The following is a 21,670-nucleotide window of genomic DNA, read 5'->3' on the forward strand; positions in this document are numbered from 1 at the left end:
GATGAAGCTGTATTATTTTTAAATTTTTTTCTTTCATCCAAAATTTATCAACTTAAATTATAGAATTCAAATTTATTAAATTCCCTAAAATGAATTCTACTAGAGCAGGCAGACAAGTGAAGGAGAGTAATACATACATCATCTCATTCAGTCTTCAAAACCACCAGACATGAAAGTATTCTTGTCTGCATTTTATAGGCGAAATTCAGGGAGATAAAACAGGTGTCAGGGGTACATCAGTAAGTATAAAAGTGAGGACCGAACCCCGAGTTAGGATGTTTCTTAGGCCTCACACTCTCTCTGCTTCTCCAACAGTCTCCCAAGGAGTAGGCAGTGGGCATGGGCTGCATCTGGCTTGCTTGGCTCTAAAGAGGAATCTTCTTCCTTTTGTCGGTGGCATTCTGTGTTTTAGGAGCAGCCCACGCAAGAGAACCTGAAAAAGAACCCCCTCACGTCAAAAAGCCCCAATGGCGGCAGTTCAGGGAGCAGAAGGGATGAGCTGGTGAAGGCAGCCCCATCCGAGGCCATGCTGAGACTCCTACAAAGTGCTTTCAGCAAAAACTCACCCCCAAAGCAATCACCAAAGTCTCCAAGTGCAAAGCTCCATATCCCTTATGAAAATTTCTATGAAGCCCTGGAAAAGCTGAACAAGCCTTCCCAGCTTAAAGACTCTGAGGACAGTCTATATAACGACTATGTTGATGTCTTCTATAACACGAAACCTTACAAGCACAGAGATGACCGGCTGCTGCAGGCATTGGTGGACATTCTGAGGGAAGAAAATTGACATCAGTGTGTGGTCCTGAGTTGGAAATATTCACGCTTCCTCCTTCCCCTTAGATTTTTGCCTGTGTCTGAAGTGGTCGTTTTGGCCGTTGGTTCTTATGCTTATAATATTCTTTTGTGGTACTTTTGCTTTTGCTCCCCAAACTAGACATGTGAAAGGGATGAGCTCAGGTCAAAAATCCCACTTCCTGAATTGGTCATGACTCCTTCAAAACACATCTTCCCCGCATGCACAAGTGAAATGTTTTGTTCTTTATGGAGCCACAGTTCATTTCACTTGTGGTCCTCACGCCACACTAGGATGCTTCCTTGAGCCCTCCCATTTCATTTCTCAAAAGAAAAGGCATCCCCCAGGTCAGAGATTCATTTGAAGAAGTAATCTGCAAAGATTGAGAGCAAATAAAACTGCTCCTATAACTTGTCTCCTGTCTTTTCCACGTGGTTCTTTGAGTTGTGAAGCCCAACAGGGTTGGAAAGTTTCTAATGGAAGAGTTCACAATTAGACCCATACCCTTGGCTTTTCTACCCCCTAGTACTACTCATTCAGGGAGCGGCCATTTGGTCATTTTGGGGAGAAGCTGAGTCATTGAGATCCAGAAACAGTCCTCCAAATCTGTGTTACGTGGTATGAGCAGTTTTAGACCATTTTTCTTGGCTTGGTGTGCTGTGTAGAGGCCTCTGTGACTCTAAAGTTGACCAGGACTTGTGTGTGCTTTGGTCTTCCTCCCTTTCCCCTTATGAAGGTTTTTGTTACCTATTTCCTTTCTCAGCCACAAGCTGAATACTGAGAGAACTAATTCATATTACTTTCTCAGAATAAAACTTATACTTGGGACTTGGCAAATTCCTAGTCATGTTTTTTCAACGATACTAACAGGAAACCACTCATGACACAGAAAACCAATGTAAACAGGAAAATATTTATAATGGAGAGAGCCAAGGGAAGATTTTGTTGGTTTTTTAAATTGTATTCATTTGAACAGGTTTTTCTGGATCTTTAAAACTAAGTGTTCATTCCTTACCACTAACGGCTTTTTTTTTTTTTTAAGATTTTATTTATGAGAGAGAGAGCAAGCAGGAGCAGGGGAAGGTGGAGGGGAAGAAGCAGACTCCCCACTGAGCAGGGAGCCTGATGTGGGACTCGATCCCAAGACCCTGGGATCATGACCTGAGCCAAAGGCAGACGCTTAACCGACTGAGCCACCCAGGCACCCCACCACTAACGGCTCTTTCCCAATGTTACAACTGATAGCATTCAAATATTTACTCAATTGCTTCCAGGATTCAACTCAAGAGGACACAAACTGGCAGTCCACAGGCCCCATTTGTCCCTCAGGCAGATTTTGTTTGGCATGTCAAATGATTTATAAATATGAGTGATTACTGAAAATATAAGATTTCACATAAAACTTGATTCTCAGACCCATTTTCCCTCCTGGCAACAGTTGGCTAGTATTGAATAGCGTTGAAATCTGCCCAGCTAGATTTGAGTGCAAGGCCCCCGAGTTGTCCTGCTCCGTGTTGCTCACAGTGGCTACCTTACCGGTCAGCACCCAACAAGAATTTCATTTTTTGCCACTGCTGCACGAAACAACACATACAAAGTATAAATGCATTCAGGAAAACAAACAAACAAACAAACATCTACTTCTTTCAGGTGGGATATGTATAACCAATAACTATGAGAACTTGCCATGATCTGGTTAATTTATAGGTGGGGAAAAATGATATTTGAGACCCCGGAAAGTACCTCTGAAATCTAGCTTGATATATTTGTTTCATCTCGCCTCCCCTGGATGCCATTTATACTGAATTCATTAACTGCTAACCCCTAGCTTCCCAATTTCTAGGCGCTCACAAAGGTTCCAGTCATCTACGATGTTGGCATTCTCCCATTGCATTTGCTGTTTGTAATTCTTCCCTAAAGTTGGAACTTCAGAAAGCCACACGTGAACTAGACCAGAAAGAGAACACTAGAGTCTGTCACTTGCTATGGCTTGAAGTGTGGTGGGTAAGACCAAGTTTCACCTCCTAGCCTACCATTTGTATTTGTGCACAAGCGAAGTATTTGCAGAGCAATCCCCAGGATGCCTCAAGGATGTTCTCCTAAAACAACTGCAGTGTCACTCTATCCTTAGAAGTTCCACATGTTGTTTGATACAGAGTGTTGGACAGAATTTTGAAAATTGCAGCACATCAAAAAAGTATTAAAGCCAAAAAGGATCAGAGAGTTATTAGATAAGTTGTCAACTAAAAAACAAAGCTAAGGCCCAGAGAGGCCAACGAATGGTAATAAACAAAAACTCATCGTTTCCCCTTTCCTACTTTCATGCTCACTGTATGAAGCTTTCTTTTTTATCCTTCTAACAGTATCTTTTCCTGGTTGAAACCCCAACCAACTCATTGGACTGTAGCCAAAGCTTCACTCTAGAGAAGCTTTAATATTTAAATAAAGTCATGTTTGAATGTTTCCAACCTGGAGTATATTGTTCAGGCATAAAATATTTTTGTCTTTCTTAGTGCCTGTGTGGATTTTTGTGAAAATGTAAAAGAGGAAACTTATATAATATTTCCCTCAGAATTTTAAACTCTATTTTCTTTACAGGTGTTTATAATGTACCGATGCTTTTATCAGAATTTTAAAAGGCATAATAAATTATATTAAAGAACCAAAAATTTCCTGAGAATAAGAAAGTTTCATCCAATAAAATATTTTTGAAAGGCATGTTCCTCTGTCAGTGAAAAAAAAAAAAGTAAAATATGTATATGTGTTGTGATATTAAAAGTGACATTTGTCTAATAGCCTAATACAATGTGTAGCTGAGTTTAACATGTGTGGTCTTAGCATCTTTAAGGGAACTCCCACATTATACACTTGATGTATTAACCAGAATATGTAAAATATGCTTATACATCAGAAGAATAAATGGTTTCTCACTAAGTCAAAAAGGAAAAAGTTCATGTTTCCAACAAAAACAAGATCTCCTCTTACTGTGTTTCCCAAATGAACTGTAAAAAAAGAAAAGTTGAAAGTTTATATTAAGATGTTAATTCCTTTTGAGAAAAATGGGCTTTCTCAAAGGCAATTTAAGAATTTACCTTAATAAGTATGTTTCATTTTCCTTCATAGCTCAGTCTTTTCCTTTTTTCAGAACATTCAAACTTGTATGACTGAGCCTTCACTGAAGTGTTGAGGAAAAAAAGAAAAACGGGAACTAAAGGGGCTGACTATGTGTGAAAGGACTTGCAACAATTCCTCAAAAATGACTTATTTAAAGGCCAGATACAGTAGCTCGACATTCAACTCTCCCCAAAGGTCACTTCATTAGAAATTTCCAACTTCCAACTTTGATATCCCATCCTCAGGCCCACATTCCTCTCTTGCTTCAAACCTCCATCACTGGAATGTCCATCCTGCTACTTCAGAATCTGACCTCTTCCTCCCAGGGGGGTTGGTTTTTCCCCAGACTCCATTCCTTTCTCCCAAATCATAAATACTCAGTCAAACTAAATGATTTTTCAGGAATTCCAGAAGAACGGTTCTATCTGGCTTTTGTCCTTGAAATCCAGCCATCTTCAAAGTCTACCTGCTACGAGGGCTGAAGATAGCTATTTTCTTTTAAATGCCCATGAGGTAACTTTTACATTAGCCATGTGCAGGCTGCAAGTACAAATCCAAATACATACTAAGATAAATGTTAATTCTTAAATACAATTTCAAATCCATAAGGAAGAAGAGTATGGTTTTCCTAACTGCCTCCTAATTTTTCAAGGCTATAGTACTAATACACATGATGATGATAATGATTTACTTGACCCCTCACAGCCCCCGCAGACAGAGTGTAGTTTCCTGGGCCATCTAGGTTGAGCTTGGCCCTGTGATTTGTTTTGGCCAATGGACGTGATGCAAGCAAGACCTTCAATGTGCTTGCACAGTTTGGCTTGGCTCTTGCTTTCCAGTGTTCTAGTGCTATGAGAGGAGTATATGCCCCAGGGAATTACTGCCCCGACAGCCTGTTTCCAGAACAAATGTATATGGAACAGACCCACATTATGCAACCAAATCCAGCCAATTCACAGCACACAACAGAACGCTCCAGATGAGGGCTGCCTAAATAAGTTGAACTTGTCACTATGGCAACTTAGGAGAATGAGAATAAATACTTGTTGGAAGCAACTGAGTCTTGAGGTAGTTGGTCATGCAGCCTTACTGAGCCAACAAAACTGACTAATACAATAGAAGTTCCATTTGTTCATTCTATTACCAATACCATCCCTCTCTTTCAAATTGTGCCTTCCTGAGTCTAGAGCACACACACAAAAAAGAGCTAACATTAAATCATACACCTCTGAATGCTGATCCCATAGCTAAACAAAGACCTTGCCCAAATTTTGAAATTTTCATTTTTAAAAGGTATGCCTTAGCTTAGTTCATCCTGAAATCAGAGTTAAGATAATGAATAACTTTTGTACGCATAATTTATTTAGGAGATAATAGTAGAGAGAAGTGACTCACACATACCTGAGACTTGCATGAAGTGACACTGATCAGCCCAAGACTTCCCAAAGTCTAGAACTGATGTTTCAGCTGATAATGGCATTGGTAGAAGGTAATTCAGAACCAACACCTGTGCTCTCCTTACTCCCCCATTCCTACACCATCCAATGTCTTGATACTTCCATTATTCTCTCTCAGAAGTTAGATGCAACCTTAGGGCAAGGAAAAAAATTTGATTGGCTCAGATCAAGTTTACACTACTTATTAGAAAGGCAATACTTAATAGAAACAAAGATCTCTTATAAAAAAAAAAGGAAGTTATTTTTCCTCACCTGGGTTTTGGCTTGCAGTCTGTGTATTTGTATAGTCTGCATTACCTGAATATTGCTATATATAGATATTATGAAAGCATTACTCTATCATCAACGTATGACAAGGAATTGACTATAGTTATTAGTCATGGCATGTCTGAGGGAAGCAGAAATCACTTCCCTGTTTTCTTTTCTTTTTAAAAAAAGATTTTATTTATTTATGAGACAGAGAGAGCACGAGCCGGGGGACAGAGGGAGAGGGAGAAGGAGACTCCGCCCTGAGCAGGGAGCCCCACATGGGGCTCGATCCCGGGATGCTGGGATCATGACCTGAGCTGAAGGGAGACACTTAACCAACTGAGCCACCCAGATGCCCCACATCATCACTTCTTTTCCAGACACCACCAGGGCCCAGCCCAAAACTCATTCTTGGAGAGGGTCTAGCACTCTCCCTACTTCATGCGTAATTTTCAGTTTATAGCAGGTGTCACTTGCGTGTTCCACAGTAGTGTGCCAGTTTGTTTTGAAAGATGTAGCGCTTTTTGGATAGTACAAATTTTGAACCAAAATTTTTAAGAGGCTTGAAGTGAAAGAGAAATGTTGGACTATTTCAAGTTATCTTACCAGAGAGAACCAGAATGAAGAAAACCCACTGGTGAGATCTTATCTTTTCCAACAGAGTTCTAACAGGTGGATCAAGCCCACCTTGTTTATCTGAACATTCAGTCCATGGCTCTGATCATTCCTCACCAGCATCTACTAAACATGAATGAATGGTCCTGAATCTGTTGCCACTTTGTTAATGACATTCTATTTACTTACAGAAACCAAAAGGCCATCAGCCTTAAGCTTATCAATTGATTGATGTAAATGATATTGTTCTAATCATTAAAGAGCCCCCCAAAAGTCTGAAAATGTAACACCAACACAAAGTGGCTAGAGGTGTGGGCTCTAGAGCCAGCCACAAGTGAATCTGAATCCTGGCTCTCTCGTCTCCCAGTTGTGTGCCCTTAAACAGGTTACTTCATCTCACTGGGTCTTATTTCCTCATCTATAACAAAGAAGTCTACCACTTAGAGGTTTGCTATTAGGATTGAATAAGATAGCGCAGATAAATAATTTAGTGCAGCTCCTGGACCTAGTAAAAGTTCAATAAATGTTAGTTTTTATTATTAGTGAGACTGCTGCTCTTATTATTGTGGTGTCGTGAAAAGAAAATGGATTTTAGAGCCAAACAGATTTGAATTTGTAGCTCTTACCTACAAATTCGATACAAAAGAAAATATTGGCATCAGTGAAAAAGACAGGAATACCATCACTGGTCAAGATGGTGTTGCTTGGGCAATTGTCATTCCAATGCGAAACTTCTTCTCCTAAGGTCACACTGGAATTCATTTAATAGTAGCAATGTAGAGTGACTGCAATGACAAGAGAGTGCTCAGAGTGACAGTTGGCACCAGAAGAGCAGTTACCCTAGGCCAGGGAAAGCCAGAGCTGACAAGTAAAGAGCAAGGAGGTATCAAGAAAAGGAAGTCATTTGTTTAATTTAGTCTTACGTCCAATCTTTTTCTTGTGGAATGAGTTGGAGTACCAGTTTTCAAATATAAACATTTTATCCAGCATTGAGAAGTATTGATATTAAAAACAATGAAAAGTAATGAGTTCTTAACTATATTCACAGCACAGTACATTTTCTAACTGAATTCTCTTAAAGATTATAAAACAAATAGGAGATAAATAATGTTATTGTCCCTGTATTGTAGAAAAGAAAGTTGAGGCAATGAGAGGTAATGTGGTTTGTTCAAGGTCACACAGATACCCAGTGGTAGAGATGAGATTTTAACTGGGCAGTTATTCCAGAATCCAGGTTGTATACCTTATGTTAGCAAGACAAAAAGGTGATGTAACATTTTAAAAGATATGTATAGTATGAGAAATCAAATGAGCACTGTACATCTTATACTATCAATTCTTTTCTGCTATTTGAAATAATAGAAATAACTTTTATTGCATTATTACTACAATATATTAAACACATATATTGTATATTTTCACAAGGATGAGTTAATTCATGAGAATAAGATCTACTATTTCTAATGTTTGCATTATTCTGCAAGTGAAGTGCTTTTACAGATATAGAAACTGAGATCGAGAGGTTAAGTCACCTGCCCAAAGTCACATGGATAAGCCAAGATTTTAAAACTAGTCTCTCTGACCCCATCTTTTCACTATGTTAATCTGTTTATAACTTTACATCTAAATTGTTTGAACTGATGCCTTAATAGGCAATCTCATGCTTCCAGAAACAACTAGATTTTATATTGCTTCTTTACTTCCAATTTTAGAAACCCCAATAAATTTAAAAGTGATACAGAAGCTGTCCTTGTCAGTCATCACTCCTTGACCTATCTTGAAATAAACCAAAGTTCTTCTCTTAGGGGAGCAACAGGCCAGCCCAACAGCTCAGGCATCGTTTGAATCAAAAATCAACCTCATATGAATTTATGTGTAGTACAGACCCAGAGCTGCCAAATCATATTGAGAATTAGGATATTACAGTCTAGGCACAAACTCCCAGAGTTTTCTACTATGCTAGGGCCTTTTATTTCCCTTCCCATTCCTGGGCCTTCCTACATTGATGCTAATTTGCCCTTTGTTTCCCCAAAGTGCATTCTGCAGCATATTGATCAGTGGGGTCTGTGTGCATGTATGTGTGAGTGTGTGTGTGAGTGAGTGTGTGTGTGTGTGTGTGTGTGTGTGTAGAAAAAGGATTTCCTGGTCATGTACGTTTGTAAAGTCCTGAATTAGAAATGAAGATTTTCATATTTCTTCACTGTATTTTTCAGAAATCCTTTTAATATACTAGAGTCCATTGTAACTCTCCAAGATGTGGATGCATTTCTCCAGACAGAATCACTTTTTCCTGGATCTTCTTCCAGGACCACTGTTAACTCACTTGGGTAGACATTATCTTCCAGCTTTCTCCAGTTAATAATTTCCCAGTTTGATTCCGGGTTCTATCAGAAGTAAGGCTTATGATCCCCACATGCCTGATCATTTCTGAAAGCTCACAGCTCATGCCTTCTCCTCCCCTCAGTGCAAAATGCTGCAGGGCCAGTCAGCTGACAGAAAACAGGTGCCAACTGTTGGCAAGAAATGAGTCAGAGCCCATCAACTGGTAACTGAGGGACAGCTGGAACTCATCTTCTTGAAGGAAGACTATTGAAATGTGGGGGGAAAAAAGGGGGAAACTACCAGTCACTTGTGTCCGTAATATACAGAGTGGCCACTCTCCCAATTTTGAGGACAACTCAAGTTTATCTCTATGTCTGAGCATAAATTAGTATTTCAAAAGTGTCTTATTGGACAATAATTATATCCTGTTAGCAGTGCATAGGTATGGATGGCCTTCTTGACTTGCAGATAATGAAATTACCTAAATTGTTTTCTCCCCCCATAATCAGAGAGTCTCCAAATTAGAAAGCAGTTATCTATTTTTCTACTTAATCTCCTACACTTGAGAGTGAATGCTGGGAAGGATTCTGGACAAAGTATTGCCCATTTGTAAAAAGGAATGCGGATGAGGAAGCCTCTCCTTCTTCATCTAGACCTCAGTGCAACTGCATACATTGTCCTGGATCTTGCCAGCTATCTAGAAACCTCCCCTTATATAGTAAATCTATTTCTAGAGGAGCTCCCTAATTCCACAAGCTTCGGGTCTCATAAAACCTGGATCTGCCTCCTGCTCATCTTTCAGATCTAAGTCACCAAGTCCATAGACTCTATCTTTACCCACTTGTCTCCATCTCCAATGCCACTATCCTGGTCCACACTACCATCTTCTTTCAACAAAGTTCTCACTGGTCTCCTTTCATACTGTGATGTTTCTAAATTGTGTATCTTATCACATCACTCATCTCTAAAACCCACTGCACTTAGGAAAAGACCAACATTGACCTGGTTTGGAAGTCCTGGAAGTTGTAGCCCTAACCTGTCTCTATAGCTTCATGTCATCTTACTGTCTAACTCACTCCTTGGGTATAGCACACTGGCCTTTTTTCTTTTACTGCAATGGCCCAAAAGAGTCTTGGAGACATGCTATTCTGCAAGAAATGCTCTTTCTCCACTTCCTTTCTAGTTAATTTTTTTTCTACTTGCCCTTCGGAGCTCAATTTAAAAATCCCTTCATTGGGGAAGCCTTCTTGCCCAGTGTGCCAGATTAAGTCAGAACCTCTGACATATGCTTCTATAGACCATTCATCACAAGGGTGATCGCATATCTCATTGTTTAGCGTCTGTCCCTTTGGTTGGAATGTAAATTCCACTAACATCTCTCATGTTAACTGCTCTAGCCTCAAAGTGTCTTAAGAAGATGGATACTCAAATACTTAGGGACTGTTTTATTGAGCATTTGGTTTATCTGCAGGGCAATGGTATGCTTTGAAAATTAGGAACTAAGGAACCAAATCCATACTTCTCAAGCAGCATGGATATCTAGTGTTAGCATTCACTTCCTAGAGATGCAGGATAGGTACTGGCTCCAAGGTGAATTGCACAGAGGTGGTTTCAGTTCTGATTCTGTGACTTACTGCCTGGTGACACTGGATGATTCTCCCTTTCCAAGTCTCAGCTTATTCATCCGTAAAATGGTGAGAGTAATTACACTTACTTCATAAGGTTGGTTGTTTGCTTATTGGCACATACTTGTTAAATATCTACCATATGTCAGGCACTCTGAGAAAGACTAGAAATAGAGTAATGTGCTACATGGACATAGCCTCCACCCTCATGGACATGTTTTTATCCATCTTTATCCATCCTGAGCACTACTAGCACAATGCCTGGTATATAATAGTTTAATATGCAATTGTTGAATTATCTAATTGAGTTCTTTATTTTCCCATCCATTTAATGCACAGTTGAAATGAAATTGCCAGTGAGTAAAAGTAGAGAAGAATTATAGCTGATATTCATGGAGGACTCAATAAGTGGCAGGCAGAATACTGAGCATGGTTCATACATTGTTTCACTTAATCTTCATACATTGAAATAGATCCACTTATTATCCTCATTTTATAGAAAGGGAAATAGAGCACAAACAGCTAAAGTCACTTGATCAAGATGAAGTAAATGGTGAAGACGCATTTAAGCACAGGTAACTTAACTATACTGATAGCACCCTTCAGTTATATTAAACTCTAGCTGAGAATCCAGAGTCCTAGGGAGAAAGGAAATGAGAAGAGAAATTTAAAGCTCACAAAAGCAAACACTGACATCATAAAATCAGCAGGAAGATATCTTTCTTTTCTTTCTCTGACTATTTTCATCCAGCTGCTTACTTATCAAGATCTTGTACAACTTTTTATCTCTTTTGTTTTTATGTTCTACATTAGGTAATAATAGATGTAACTATGTTAGACTACGTTTTATCTAACTTTACATGATAGGATTCAGTTCTTCAACTGATGACATAAGAATGCCACATAATTCCATGTATTTTGATAAGGAAATGCACTTAAAACCAAATTATAGTCTGCTGATCACTCTCCATACTGATTTCAAAGAATCCTGATGAAATCACATAATAAAAGGTAGACAAAGAAACAAGTCATAGGTCAGATGCATTAATCATAAGGAAATCAGACAGACGATGAGTATCTGAAATCAAAAAAGTGTGTGTGTGACATGGCAAAGCAAACAGCCTCCCTAGGAGACCAAGACCCATTCACTGTCACAAGTCAGTAACCAAATCCAGGAGTCATCTGTGCACATGAACGAAATATTAAACAGACTTTTAAAGCTCTGGTTTTCTTTTTGACTTCTCTTAATCAATTATTTATGTGACTGTTATTGGTCATTACACCCAATTTAACATTGAAATCAGGAGGTCATCCTAATCCACAGCTGAATATATTAACTTGCTTGGTATAGCCTCATGGTATTCACATGCAAAATTCCCCAGGAATAATTTATTAGAGTAGTGGTTCTTAAGGTTTTTTTAAATCAAGTCCCTGTACATTCATTATTAAGCATTCCAAAGAATTTTGGTTGATATGCATTATATCTATTGGTAAAATTAAAAGTGAGAAAATCTATTTATTAATTTTTAAGTTACAATAATAAACACATTACAAATTAATGTAAATAACATTTTTATGAAAAATAACTATTTCCAAAACAAAAAGTTGTAAGAATGGCATTATTTTATATTTTTGCAAATCTCTTTAATGCCTGGCTTAATAAAAGAAAATTAGACTTTGTTATCTACTACAGCATTCAATCTGCTACAAAATGATGTTTTGATTGAAGTATGTGAAGAAAATGTAACCTTGCATAGACATAACTGAAAAAGGAAGAAGTACAGTTGTAGATACTTCTTTTTGATTCTACAGCAAGACTCAACAAGTAGTTTGTTAAAGAGTAGATATAATGAAGACTCTGAAATCATATCAATAAACCTTTTATACTCTCTTATACTAAAATCTAATGGTCTATCTTGAACTTTGAATAGCATTTTTACCCATGCATAAATCAATAACACCATGCATCGTTATTTGGGAAACATTGAATCAATGAGTAATGCAGATATTCCAAATGTTGACATATTTCATCACACTATGATACTTTTTTAAAAGCACACTAGTTAATATCATCACCAATCTCAGACAAGTCTTCAAGTATTAAGAATTTGTCAGGCACATAATGATAGATACAAGTTTTCTAAAATTTTAGTTTCCTCTGAAAGTTTAAATTTTATCATTAGCAACAAATTCTGCCAATTGTTTTCCTTGAAAGGACAGGCTCCCTTTAATCATTTGCAAGAAAATTTCTGCCACATATCCAAGTCAGAGTAACCACATTTTGTCTGTTGGTCATTTTTTTTCTAGTAAAAATAGTATGCTATGAAAATAAAACAAATCAAAACAAAAAACCCAGTAGTTCAACTTGCATCTCAAACAATTGCACAAATCTTGTCTTCATGACAACATGATAATTTGGTATACAGCAAAGTGCTTCATATAGATTTCCCATTTTGTCAACTGAATTATTAAAAAGGTACATATTCAAGGGTCAGTATTTTAGTGCTTCACCAGAGTATTCTTGAGTGCCATTGTTTTTTTTTCTTTTTGTTTTGTCTTTAAACTATGAATGTGTGATGGTGAGCATACAATGACTATTAGTACAGTTTGGTGCCACTGCCTTGAATCTTTCTATTGTGTTGACCATCAGTGCAAATGTTAACAAAGTGAAAAAGGCAACTAATATAAGGATTATTATGAAAACAGTTGTGGCTTTGCAGACACCCTTAAAGTTTGTCAAGAGTTTTCAACTGCCATGTGTCTACAGACTATACTTTGAGAGGACTCCTAGAATTTCCAGGACTATGCTGAAAAGAAGTAGTGAGAGTGGGCACCCTTGCCTTGTTCCTGATCCTAAAGGAAAAGCTTTCAACCTTTCACCATTGAGTATGCTGTTAGCTGTGGGCTTTTTACAGTTGGTCTTTCTTATGTTGAGGTACAGTCCCTCTATACTCAATTTGTTGAGTTTTTTTTTTTTTTATGAAAGGATGTTGAATTTTGGTAAAAGTTCTTCTGCATCTATTGAGATCATATAATTGTTCTTTTGATCTTTCAGCCTATTAATGAGATATACCATATTTATTGATTTACATATATTTAACCATCCTTGCATCCCAGGGATAAATCTCACTTGATCATGGTGTGTGATCTTTTTAATGTACTATTGAGTTTGGTTTGTCAGTATTTTGTTGAAATATTGGCAGAAACAAAGCTAAAGGCATCACACTTCCTGGTTTGAAATTATACTATAAAGCCATAGTAATCAAAACAGTATAGTACTAGCATAAAACAGATACACAGACCAATAGAATAGAATTCAGAGCTCAGAAATAAACCCACAAATATACAGTCAACTTATACTGTTGGAGGCCAAGAATACTCAACGGGGACAACACAGTCTCTTCAATAAATGTTTTTAGGAAAACTGGGTATTCACATGCAAAAGGACGAAAGTGGACTCATACCATTCACAAAAATTAGTTTGAAATGAATTAAAGACTTAAATTGAAGCTCTGAAACCATAAAACTCCTGGAAAAAAAAAAACCTAAGTAAAACGCTTTCTGACATTGGTCTTGACAATGATTTTTAGGATAGGACACCAAAAGCACAAGCAATAAAAGTGTAAATCAACAAGTGGGACTACATTAAACTAAAAAGCTTCTGCACAGCAAAATAAATGATCAACAAAATGGAAAGACAACCTAAAGAATGGTAGAAGATATTTGCAAATCACATACCTGCTAAGGGTTTAATATCCAATATATATAAGAAACTCATACAACTCAATAGTGAAGAACCAAATATCTGAAAGAAAAATGGACAAAGAAACTGAATAGACATTTTTCCAAAGAAGACATATAAATTGCCAACAGGTATATGATAAGGTGCTCAACATCACTAATCATCTGTGAAATGCAAATCAAAACTACTATGATATGTCACCTCACACCTGTTAGAATGGGTATTACCAAAAAGACAAGAAATGACAACTGTTGGTGAAAATGTGGAGAAAAGAATCCTTGTACACTGTTAGTGAGAATGTAAATTGGTGTAGCCACTATGGAAAATAGTATGGAGTTTCCATTAAAAAATTAAAAATAGAACTATCATATGATCCATCAATTCTACTTCTGAGTATATATCTGAACAAAATGAAATCACTGTCTTGAGGATATATCTGTACCCTCATGCTCCCTGCAGCATTATTTATAATGAGTGAAATGAGAAACATGTCAAGGCAAGGAATAACAAGGAAATTCTGCCATTTGAGAGGACATGGATGAACTTTGAGGCATTGTGTTAAATGAAGTAAGTCAGAGGCAGGGGGCCAGTGAGGGGGGGACGTTAAAGTGGTCTAGGGATACAAACTTCCAGTTATAAGACAATAAGTTCTGGGGATCTAATGTACAACATGATGACTACAGTAAATAATACTGTATTTCTATACTTAAAAACCGCTAAGAGTAGATATTAGAAGTTCTCAACACATGAGCATGCACATGTGCACACACACAAAGATAACTATGTGAGGTGATGGATGTGTTAAATAACCCTATCATGGTAATTTTTTCTCAGTATGTACATCTATCAAACCATCACATTGTACACCTTAAACTTAAACAATTTTATATGTCAATTATATCTCAGTAAAACTGGGGGCGGAAGGAGCCAATAATAAGTTATCCCAGATGATGATATGGAAACAATTTTTATTTTCTTTCTTTTTTTTTTTTTTTAAAGATTTTATTTATTTATTTGACAGAGAGAGACACAGTGAGAGAGGGAACACAAGGAGTGGGAGAGGGAGAAGCAGGCTTCCCGCAGAGCAGGGAGCCCGATGTGGGACTCGATCCCAGGACCCTGGGATCATGACCCGAGCTGAAGGCAGTCGCTTAACTGACTGAGCCACCCAGGCGCCCACAATTTTTATTTTCTTCATGGTATTTTACAAGCTCTTAAAGATACTCATGAATTTTTCCCCATTGCCTTTGTTTTTACAACTATGGAGAAAGTGAAGGGGGGAGAATTCCATATTTTATCAAAAACAAAACAAAACAAAAAAAACCTTCCAAATTAGAAGAACTCTGAAATCTATCAGATTCTTTTATTCTATGGGCACTGCAAATCTTCCATTTCCAATGCTCATCTATTGTAGCTGAAGTTAAACTACTTCTCTATTACCATGTTTTGTTTCCATTATTCTGGTCAGGAGTCTTTAGTTGCAAATTACAGGATCATTTCTAACTGATTTAAGCAAAAGAGGATATATCGATGTATAATAGGAACTTCATCAGAATCTCAAGGACCACCAGAGAGCTAGACTTAAAATGCTAAATACCTAGTAATAAAATACACAAGAACCATGCCCATCCACCTGGGGGGGAAATGTCCAAGTGAACAGGCACAACAGGCACTGACCACACCTGGTACTGGGTGCTAGACATGCCACCACTTAAACCCAGAAGACCTGGAAGCCCTCTGCCCTCTAGCAGGAAACGGATCTGTGTGTGACCATATCCTAACACTGCTCCCTTCCTCATCCATATCTTGTCTGGGTAGCATCCAAATGGGGTAATCTAGGTCATATGCTTTTGTACCTTAAGGAATAAGGGATTCTGATGCAATCTTTTGCATATCATGACAAAGCAGGGCTCAAAATGTGGAAGCTATCAAGACCTAAGAGTGTTTTCAAAAGATGTTGAGCAGCCATAGGGGCCTATTGTACTCACTGACACAGGGATTACTCAGATTGAAGTAGATAATATGATAAGTCACAAAGAAGGCTTGGGACAGTGTTCTCATGGTGTAGCATTCCCATTTCTCCCCACTTGGAAAGGGCAAATCAGAAATTCTTTCAGTCCACGATGCTTCCCATTATACCTTCCCTATGGCGAAAGTTCCAGAATAGATTCAATATCCATATCCATAGGCATATAAAAGTTTTTCTGAGATACCTTTTCTAAAGGACTGGCTTGTTTTCTGGAAATAGATCTGGTCCTAAATATTTCCCACTGTTTTCTCACTTGTAATATCAGCAAAAATCAGATAAATATAGGGGGAGAACATTCTGAATCCAAAAAACCCTGCATTTGGATTGGAAAACATATGGTTCCAGCAGACATTGCTTTGGTACCATGGAAACTCATCTTTTTTTTTTTTTTCACCAAGTATATTTGAATAGCTGGCAAGCATCCAATTTTGAGCAGAGCATGATGGGTTCTCTACATGAGGTGTCCCATCTTAGTGTTTTTACGACAGTTTTACTGAAGTCTTATATCAACTTCATTTGCTAAATTGAACAGCAAATCCTACTACCCATACTCAGAATAGGCAAAATATCCATGCTTTTCAGTAAAAAGAACCAGTTCAAGAAGATAGCAGTCAAGGCCAATGGGCTCTGGCATCCTGATAGATTGAAATTTCATATTCAGGCTTCTTCCCACCACTAAAATAGGAAAAGAATCTCTCGAGGTACTTCCTCCATTGAGTCAAAGAATGACAAGACTCCAACAACTCAGATTCCACCAGTATGAAATCATATGTTCCATGGCCAATACAGCCAGCCTCATAGATGACAAACCCACTCCTGTTATGCTTTTAAATATTACAATTCCTTTCTTAAATGTGAAGATATTCACAAGTCTGTCTTCAAAAGGAATAGCTGTTCTTATTCCCTTTGGAAATGTCCACAGGGCTACAAATCTTCCAGTGTATTAAACAATTTTCTAAAAGCCCCCTACCTTACTAAGAGAAAAACCTGCTGTTCCTGAAAAAGACAAATAGCTATACTCTGTGGAATATTTTTGGACAAAAAGAGATTAAGTTAGAGAGTTCTATTGCATTTGTCTACCTGTTTTGGCAGAGAAAATCAACTCTTTGTTACAGAACCTGAGATATTTCCTGTCCTACCCTGCGCCTTACTTAAAGAGCCTATTACCCATTATAAACAGTTCCTTGGTGTTCTCTGCCATCTCATTCCCAGCTCTCAAGTAGAAATGATCCCGAAGCCTTAATTGCTTTTCATAGGTCATCATCACTGTCATCCAGTGCTCTTTTAGGAGCAAAATTTTAAAAGGCATGTAATGTAATCAGCTGTCAGAGTGCTCAGTTTTCCTTGTAAGACAATCCTGCCTGTCAAATGCAAAGTATTACAGTGGAAAGATACACATGCCTGAATTTAAGCAGATGTTAAGGACTTTTTCAGGAGACAGAAAACAGAAAATGAAAGATTAGCTCAAACCGGCGGGGGGGAATGGGGGTTCATGCACCAATTAGCAAATAATTTCCTTTTTAGCTAAGCCTGGACATTTCACTAAATAAATTCAAAATGAAATGCCAAAGCCAGTAAGCAAAAAACTGCTGCAGTTCAGCTTAGACTGATCAGAAAGAACAAAAAGAAGGATGGGCTGAAAGTGGGATTTCAGAGATGTGAGGAACTGAGCCTAACTGTGAGCTGACAGGAAGCATCACCTAGTGGCTCCATTCTTGTTTCCCAAAAGCTGGGTAGAGACATAGATTGTCAGGAAATCAGGGAAGTTCTATTTCATTGGGTTGAGTATACATTGTGAGACATCCAAGAGCTAATCTTCTAAGAGGATGATACAGAAGGTGCTTTCTTTAGTGTGCACTGAAACTAAAATTAAAAAAGAAACTTAATCAAGGGCAATTTCTTGACAGAAAAATCAGAAAGTGAGTTAGAGGAATTTATATCAGTGATGACAAAGGCAGCCAAGTATAATGCCTTAGTATTAGAATATAAAGTACCTTTTACTTCTATCTAAATTATAAATCCTGTTGTGTTTAAGGATTTTGTTTCTGCTTGTCTTCGTTTTTATTGTATTTTTAACCTATATATCTAATGTGTTATTAAAAGACTAATATAGATGAGAGGGAGGCAAACCGTAAGAGATGCTGAACTCTAGGGAACAAACTGAAGGTTGCTGGAGGGGAGGTGGGTAGGGGGGATGGGGTAATTGGGTGATGGGCATTAAGGAGGGCACTTGATGTAATGAACACTGGGTGTTATATACAACTGATGAATCACTAAATTCTACCTCTGAAACTAAAAAAAAAAGGGACTAATATAGATTGGCCATTTAGGCTTATGACCAAAATTCCTCACAATGCATACATATAATTTATTCATAATTTCAGCCAGAGGGTATTTATTGAGCACCTACTGTGTGATAGATAGATGCTATGCTAGGCAATGGAGACCCAATACTCAAAACGGTTCCTTCCTTCCTGAAAAGTATAGTTCAACAGATGAAAGAGACACAGAGCCTCCTTACCTCAAGATGAAGAGACATGCTACTTCACACCTTGAGAATCTGGTCACCTTATAAAATACTTCATCAGGATGTCACTGGCAAAAATGTTTCTGGAAGAAAAAAAGAAGGATAGAGAGGAGGCAGTGTTCCATGAGGAAAATAAAATAAACGTGAATATGCTAAGCCTCTGACCCATACCTCATTGACATTTGACAGCAATCTAAGTAGACCTACCCTCTCCCACAGGATTAGTCAAGTATCTATAGCCAGTGGGGATTTTATTGACTAGCCTTGTTAATGATGACCTTCCTGGAAACTTTGCCAGAATGTCTGAGGGTTTTCCCCCCCTCTACCTTTCGAGGCAATCATGCTTTATCAGCTTTTCTACATAACGACATATGGAAATGAGCCAACCATGGAAAATGACTCCATTTACTTAGCTCTGAACTACAGATGGCCTGGTGAACACTGTGAGCTAATGGAAAACTAACACATGCTGGTCCAGGTCAACAGCTGTTTCCATTGTAACTGCGGCCTGGGAGACACAGGTGTATTTCATGGGCCCTTATGTAGGCTGCCATCTGCTCAATAAATGTTTTACATTTCCTTTAAATATGAAGATAAATACCAGAAATTAGAAGTGTAAGTCAGTGTATTATGGACATCAACTTTGTTTCTTTTAGGCCCACATGGTTGGAGAACCCTCCAATTTGATTTACATCATGAATAGGTAAATCTATAACTTGGCACTTCAAGCTTTCTCATTCCTCTATGGGAGAAGCAGGAATATATACTTCCTTCGGTCATTTTGCTTGAAGGTTTGTTATTCATATACTCATAACTTCAGCACAACAAACCTCTCTGGAGTAACAGTTGCACCATGTAGTAGAAGCAGCCTGGGTGGGCACTTATAATCGAAACTCTCTACTGTACCCCAACACAAATATGGAGATGGCACAAAGCAACAGTACTCTCCATTCCTGAGCCTATACTTTACTGTGAATCCGTGCCCCTCTCCCTGTGAATTTCAGTATTGTACATACATAGGCTAGAGGCAGTTGTAGGGGTGAGAGATGAAGAACCAGTCTGGCCCTGGAGGGGTGTTTGGCAGTTCCACGTTGTTCTCTTTAGTTTATGGAGGTTCATATTGCCTATTGTCTCCAGTTTGGAGCCTTTAGCTAAAACTGTAAGATAATAAAAACAATTCCATTCAATGTCCTATTATCCTTGTTTGCTTGTTTCTTCTCTCTCTTGCTCCAGAAATACCCAGCAGAGACCAGGTCTATTTTAATCACAGGTTTATCCTCAGAGCCTCGAATAGTGCCTGGTATCCATCCGTAAGATTCTGGTCCTGGTTCCATGACTGCCTGACATAGTCTGTTTTGGGGCAAGTCATTTAAGTTCTCTGGTCTTGAGTTTTCTCACTATTAGATTACTTTCATACAACAAAGTATAAAAGATATTCAATACCTCCTATAATCACTTCCATATCATTAGGAAAATGTTGATAATCCCTAGCTGTTTGGCTCCTCTTTTACTTAGTTTGAACTATATGAAGTCACCTTTTGAGGGTCAAAAAGCAGTTGAATAGCAGACATTTCCTATGAGTTAACCTAGCTTATCACATAATTTCTTATTGAGCATCTTCTATGTACAAGTCATTGTCAGACATTGGAGATATAGGAGTGAACAAAGAGATAAAGCCATGTTTTCATTGACCCTACATTCCAACTGGAGAAGACAAAGAATAAACAAATTAACAGCTAAGAATATGACAGGTCATGCAGTAAAGAGGGCTAAGAAGGAAAATAAAGCAAGACAAAGAGACAGAGTCACTTGAGGGAAGAAGTACCAAACTGAAAAAAGGGGGAATTGAGTGAAATTCACCTACTGAGTGTTGAGTAGTTGAGACTTTCAGCTATCTTCCCTTACTCCCATATTTCTGGCAGTGGTGTAATTAGATATCAGAAAGGAGATTAAAAGGGGATCCTTCTATAAAGAATATGATTACCCCAAAAGAAAAGATCTAGAGATGCATGTTGTGTGTTCATTAACAAAATGGCTCAGCCAGGTTATATTAGAATGAGGCCCAGTCCCACAGCTTCCAAAAGAGCTTTTTAGTGTCCAACACTTAAATATGAACAGGTATCTGGGACTGACAGATATTTGAGGAGAGCCACAAACCTCAAGGTTAGAAGAGAAAACCAAACAGCAGAAACAATAACTTAAAGGAAACAAAGTCTTCACAAGGAGAAAAAAATGTCAACAAATTTCAAAGTTCTCAGGGATAAAAGAAATAGATACTTAACTGTTTTAAAACACATCTGGATAAGACAATTTTAAGAAATAAAATATATGCTATAAAAAAGAAAAAATCCAGCAAGAAGGTTACATGATAATCTTCCAGGAAATAAGTAAAAGAGAAAATACAGAAAAGTAAGCAAAGATGAGAAATCAGAAATAGAAAAAATACATAAAATATATATGTAAAAAAGGACAATAATCTACAAGGTCAATATTCCAAATAATAAAAATCTAAAGAGAGAGAAAAGAGAATATTGGGAGGGGGGAATGAAATCAATTAAATAATTCAAGGAATTACTGACAAGTCACTGTGAAGTTTCAGAACCTTGGCCACAAAGAAAGGAGCGCTTTCAAAAAAGGGAAAAAACAGAGTTCACCTAACAGCAATACTGGACTTCAGGAGAAAAAAAAAGGAGCAATATTTTTTAAATACTAGGAGAAATTCTTTTTAGCTTAAAATTTCATACCCAGGCAATTAAATGTAGGGGAGAATAAAATTATTTTTAGACATGCAAGCTTTCAAAACATTACTTTGAAACTTCCCCAGAAAAGTAATACAATGAGCATTCTACACAAGGAAGCAAATCAAAAAAGAACATGTAGGATCCAAGGAACAGGGGTTGTTGAGAGAGGGATCAAAAGTCCCAGGAACATGGTGAAATATATATATGTATACCGTGTGTATATATACACACACACAAATATGAATTTTCATATGAGTATATTATTCAAAGAAATGAAATTACCATATTTCTTCAATTCTGACAGACATTATATTTTCACATTTCAACATCCCCATATTTAGGATACATCTCAACCCACAGTGGTCACAGTGTAACTGGCAGCATTTTTTGCCTCGTATAAACATAGCCATTGTTAATTTAATGAAATGTGGTCATTACTAAAAGAATCAGATAAAA

General features: G+C 37.7%; 1 protein-coding gene and 1 long non-coding RNA gene across 2 annotated transcripts in view; one reads left to right on the top strand and one right to left on the bottom strand.

The window, feature by feature from the left end:
• Positions 1-3,510, top strand: part of PCSK1 (proprotein convertase subtilisin/kexin type 1) — a 41,542-nt gene extending 38,032 nt beyond the window's left edge. Inside the window, exon 14 of the mRNA XM_036084455.2 lies at positions 413-3,510. Coding sequence (XP_035940348.2) covers positions 413-787 — 375 coding nt within the window. The 3' untranslated portion in view covers positions 788-3,510. The remainder of the gene's footprint in view (positions 1-412) is intronic.
• The window catches only part of LOC144381109 (uncharacterized), a 36,616-nt gene that overhangs the window by 2,359 nt on the left and 12,587 nt on the right, over positions 1-21,670 (bottom strand). Inside the window, exons 2-4 of the long non-coding RNA XR_013445685.1 lie at positions 18,468-18,556; positions 13,914-13,980; positions 5,309-5,496 (exon numbers count right to left, since the gene is read on the bottom strand). This is a non-coding gene — a long non-coding RNA (uncharacterized LOC144381109). The remainder of the gene's footprint in view (positions 1-5,308; positions 5,497-13,913; positions 13,981-18,467; positions 18,557-21,670) is intronic.

The sequence above is a fragment of the Halichoerus grypus genome, chromosome 2, assembly GCF_964656455.1.
Source record: "Halichoerus grypus chromosome 2, mHalGry1.hap1.1, whole genome shotgun sequence".
NCBI lineage: Eukaryota > Metazoa > Chordata > Mammalia > Carnivora > Phocidae > Halichoerus > Halichoerus grypus.